The sequence below is a fragment of the Vicia villosa genome, linkage group LG7 (assembly GCF_029867415.1).
Source record: "Vicia villosa cultivar HV-30 ecotype Madison, WI linkage group LG7, Vvil1.0, whole genome shotgun sequence".
Classification (NCBI taxonomy): Eukaryota; Viridiplantae; Streptophyta; class Magnoliopsida; order Fabales; family Fabaceae; genus Vicia; species Vicia villosa.
The window spans coordinates 64,545,477-64,548,922 of record NC_081186.1 but is presented as its reverse complement, the minus strand read 5'-3'; the positions used below and the strand labels follow the sequence as shown (position 1 = coordinate 64,548,922).

The 3,446-nt window shown below is 26.4% G+C and overlaps 1 protein-coding gene across 1 annotated transcript; it reads left to right on the top strand.

The window, feature by feature from the left end:
* The first annotated feature begins 383 nt into the window (after positions 1-383).
* On the top strand, positions 384-1,959 carry LOC131619217 (protein neprosin-like). The gene is made up of 6 exons (XM_058890340.1): positions 384-491; positions 622-792; positions 904-957; positions 1,205-1,348; positions 1,466-1,828; positions 1,948-1,959. The coding sequence occupies exons 1-6, from the start codon at positions 384-386 to the stop codon at positions 1,957-1,959; spliced, it is 852 nt and encodes a 283-aa protein (XP_058746323.1).
* The last annotated feature ends 1,487 nt before the right edge of the window (positions 1,960-3,446 follow it).

Genomic DNA, 3,446 nt, shown 5'->3' with positions numbered 1-3,446 from the left:
AGATATTGTATAGTAATATAAAAATGTGTTACAAATCTTCATTTATATCTAATTAAATTGTAAGGAATAAATATTTATTAAGATATATTTAAAAATAATCTAAAAATAATTTATGAATGATTTGATTGGATGAATATGTTAACAATTTCACAAAATCCGTTGGATTGTACAAATATTGATATCTAATTCTCATAGATAATTAAAATTCTGAAAATATTTCTTTTTTAAGATCATATAATTAATTTCCTAAATTAAGTATTGATAGTATTTAGTATAAAAAGAGACCATGTGTTGTGTAAGTTTTATTATTCTCTTCTCTCTTTCCTGAAAACAAGACACTACTTCTCGAGTTTTTCTTTATTTGATTGGAAAGTAAAGGGAAAATGATCGGTATATTGGTATTTCTCTTTTGTTTGGTGAATAGTCCTCTTGTTCATGGCACAAGAGATATACTTCAAGAGGTTTCAACAGGGTCGGAGACGATCACAAATGTAAATAATAATATCCTTCATATAAATATTCTCATGTTTTCTTTTCTTTTTTTAATAAAAATTTGATCTTTTTGTTTGAATGTTGTACTGATATTAATTTGAACTAATTATTAATCTTTTAAATATACAGTATGCAGGAGCAATCCTCAGACCAAGTATGAGTGGCACTGCTTTCTATGGAGTTAGAGGAACTGTTAGTGTTTATAATCCAAAAGTTGACCAAGAACAAATGAGTGTTGCATCTATGTTCATTGCAAATCAAGATTCAAATAATTTTGATGCAATTTCAGTTGGATGGCATGTGAGTTTAAAGTTATATAGTTATTATATTTTTTTTAAGCATATAATGTGTATAGAAATTTTTATTTATTATACCATAAATAATATCTAATTTAACTTATATTTTTATTAGGTGCTCCCTTCATTATATCAAGATAGTAAAACTCATCTTTATATCGCTTGGACGGTAAGTATTTCTTACTGTGTATTTTGTTGTGTATTTTGTATTTTGCTAATACTTGATAGCTTATAAATTTGTTAGCATATATGTTTTTAGTATATAAGACTTTTAAAATGTTATTTTGATTTTTTTTATTTTTTTATTTTTTAACTTTTATTTATAAATATTGATAATTTATTTATATTAATATATAAATATAAATAAAAAAACTGTGTTTCTTTTAAATTTGAGGTGACTTTATTCAAATTGACAGAGTAATAATTTCGAGAAAGGATGTACAAATTTACAGTGTCCTGGTTTTATTCAAACCGATAAATCAATTATTATTGGGAAATCATTCAATCAAACATCAACTATTGATAAATTTCCTGTCGAGCTTTCCTTGGCTATCTTACAGGTAATATCAAAATTATATTATTTTAAAAGTTATAATTAAAAACAAGTTAAATTATTAACCAACTATTGGCTTAACAATAACAATAGTATACTCACAAAAGTTTATTAATATGAGCAGGATTCAAGCACAAAAAATTGGTGGATTTATATAAATGAGAAGAAAATTGGATACTATCCTTCATCATTATTCTCCAACATGACTTTGGCTAATCAAATAGTATGGATAGGCAAAACAACAAATCCCACAAATACTCCTAGCCCTCCCATGGGATATGGAGTAAAACCTAATGGTGTTTTTGGCCATGCATGTCATTTTAAGAAGCTTGCATTTGTCAATAATTCTCGAATGCAACAATCAGTTACAAAAGATATGGGAGAAGTAAGAAGTTCTAATAATCAATGCTATGATGCTCGATACTATGAAGATGGTACAAATGGATTAACACTAGAGTTTGGAGGACCGGGTGGAAATAACTGTGAGGTCAATGCTGGATGCTCGATACAATTATTGTTGGATGCTCGAATCTATTATTTCTTTCTTCTTTTTCTTCTAATGTAATTTTTATCTTTATTTCCTTAATGTTATTTATTATGCAAAAGAATTCTTCTTAGTAAATTTATGGTTTAATTGCAACTTTAGTCCCCTATTTTGTCTTTTTCTTGATTTTGATTTCTTTATTTTAAAAATTACTATTTTAGTTATCTTTTTAAGTTTTCTGTGCAATTTTTGTCCCTCTATTTTGCCTTTATCTGCAAAATTAGTCTCTACTCCTGTATCTTTTTCAATAGAAAATTCAAAAGGGGGACAAAATCGTGGTTTTAAAATGAGGGGACTAAAATTGAAAAAAAATAAAATACGGAGGCCAAAGTTACAATTAAGCCTAAATTTATCTACAAAATTTATCATTGAATCTTAACAAATATATCCATATGAAGTCTAACTCAAGTGGCCGATTAAGTTTTTGAAAATAGTAATTGCCATTTGGGACACAGACAAAAAAATTTCAACAATCCATACTACATTGTAATAAAAACAATATATATATATATATATATATATATATATATATATATATATATATATATATATATATATATATATATATATATATATAGATTGAAAAAAAGATACAAATTGATTTATAATTGTATGAATAATTTTATGGTGTTTTTTAAACATTTTACACTATATTAAATATAATCATAAAATGGTTTAAATATTGGTTTAAATATAATCATAAAATGGTTTAAGTATGGGTTAAAATATTGGTTTAAATATAATCATAATACGACATCAAATGATTGATTGATACTTCAAAGAAATTTGATGTATAGTTGTCTCATAATTTTGATGAACTTTTGTTACGAATAGTAAAATTAATTTAAATATTTATTTTGATTTTAGAAATCAACTTAAAAATAAATTGTATTGTAAATAAATAAAAAAATTACGTTAACCTCAGTTAAACCGACTCTACGTTGAGGCTAATACCGAAGCCAAGCTAAAAAAAACATTCCAAAAGTCAATAAAAATTGCATTGCATTGACCTGGTAGAGGTTAAAGTCAAACTCCAAAAATTAACAAAATTTATTAACTTCAGCTACACTAAGGTTAAAGTTTTTTTTTTTTAATAAGCAATTGATTATAAGATATCGCACTAGGGGTGCAACCCTTACATCGAAGAAACACTAAATTGTTTTGATACAAAGTAAAGGAAACTTGTACCAATCATAAAAATTTATCCTACTAGGAAGCTCCTTGTTGCTAGCCCATCTCCAAGAGAAAAACATAATGTTTGATATCACCTCTTCAAAGCTAAAAGTTTCATCTTCAAACACCACATTATTCCTCATAATCCAAATGCACCAAATTAATGCTATCCAAGTAGAATTTAGGACGACTTTAATGTTGGTGTTTTTCACCTTTTGTTGGATACTCCCAAAACTCTTGAACTCCTCTAAAGAAAGCTTCAAATCATTCCCCAACCACATGTAAATTTTAACCCAAACCACCTTTGTAGCTTGGCAATGGAAAAAAATATGTTCCAACGTTTCCGGATGGTTTGAACAAAAAACGCAATCAACGGAAGAAAGAATAG

What these genes read in the sequence shown, in the direction of transcription:
- LOC131619217 (XM_058890340.1), top strand. Translation starts at nt 384, where the DNA reads ATGATCGGTATATTGGTATTTCTCTTTTGTTTGGTGAATAGTCCTCTT. An exon ending in GGTCGGAGACGATCACAAAT is followed by an intron (nt 492 to 621) that starts GTAAATAATAAT and finishes TTAAATATACAG; the next exon opens with TATGCAGGAGCAATCCTCAG. An exon ending in ATCTTTATATCGCTTGGACG is followed by an intron (nt 958 to 1,204) that starts GTAAGTATTTCT and finishes TCAAATTGACAG; the next exon opens with AGTAATAATTTCGAGAAAGG.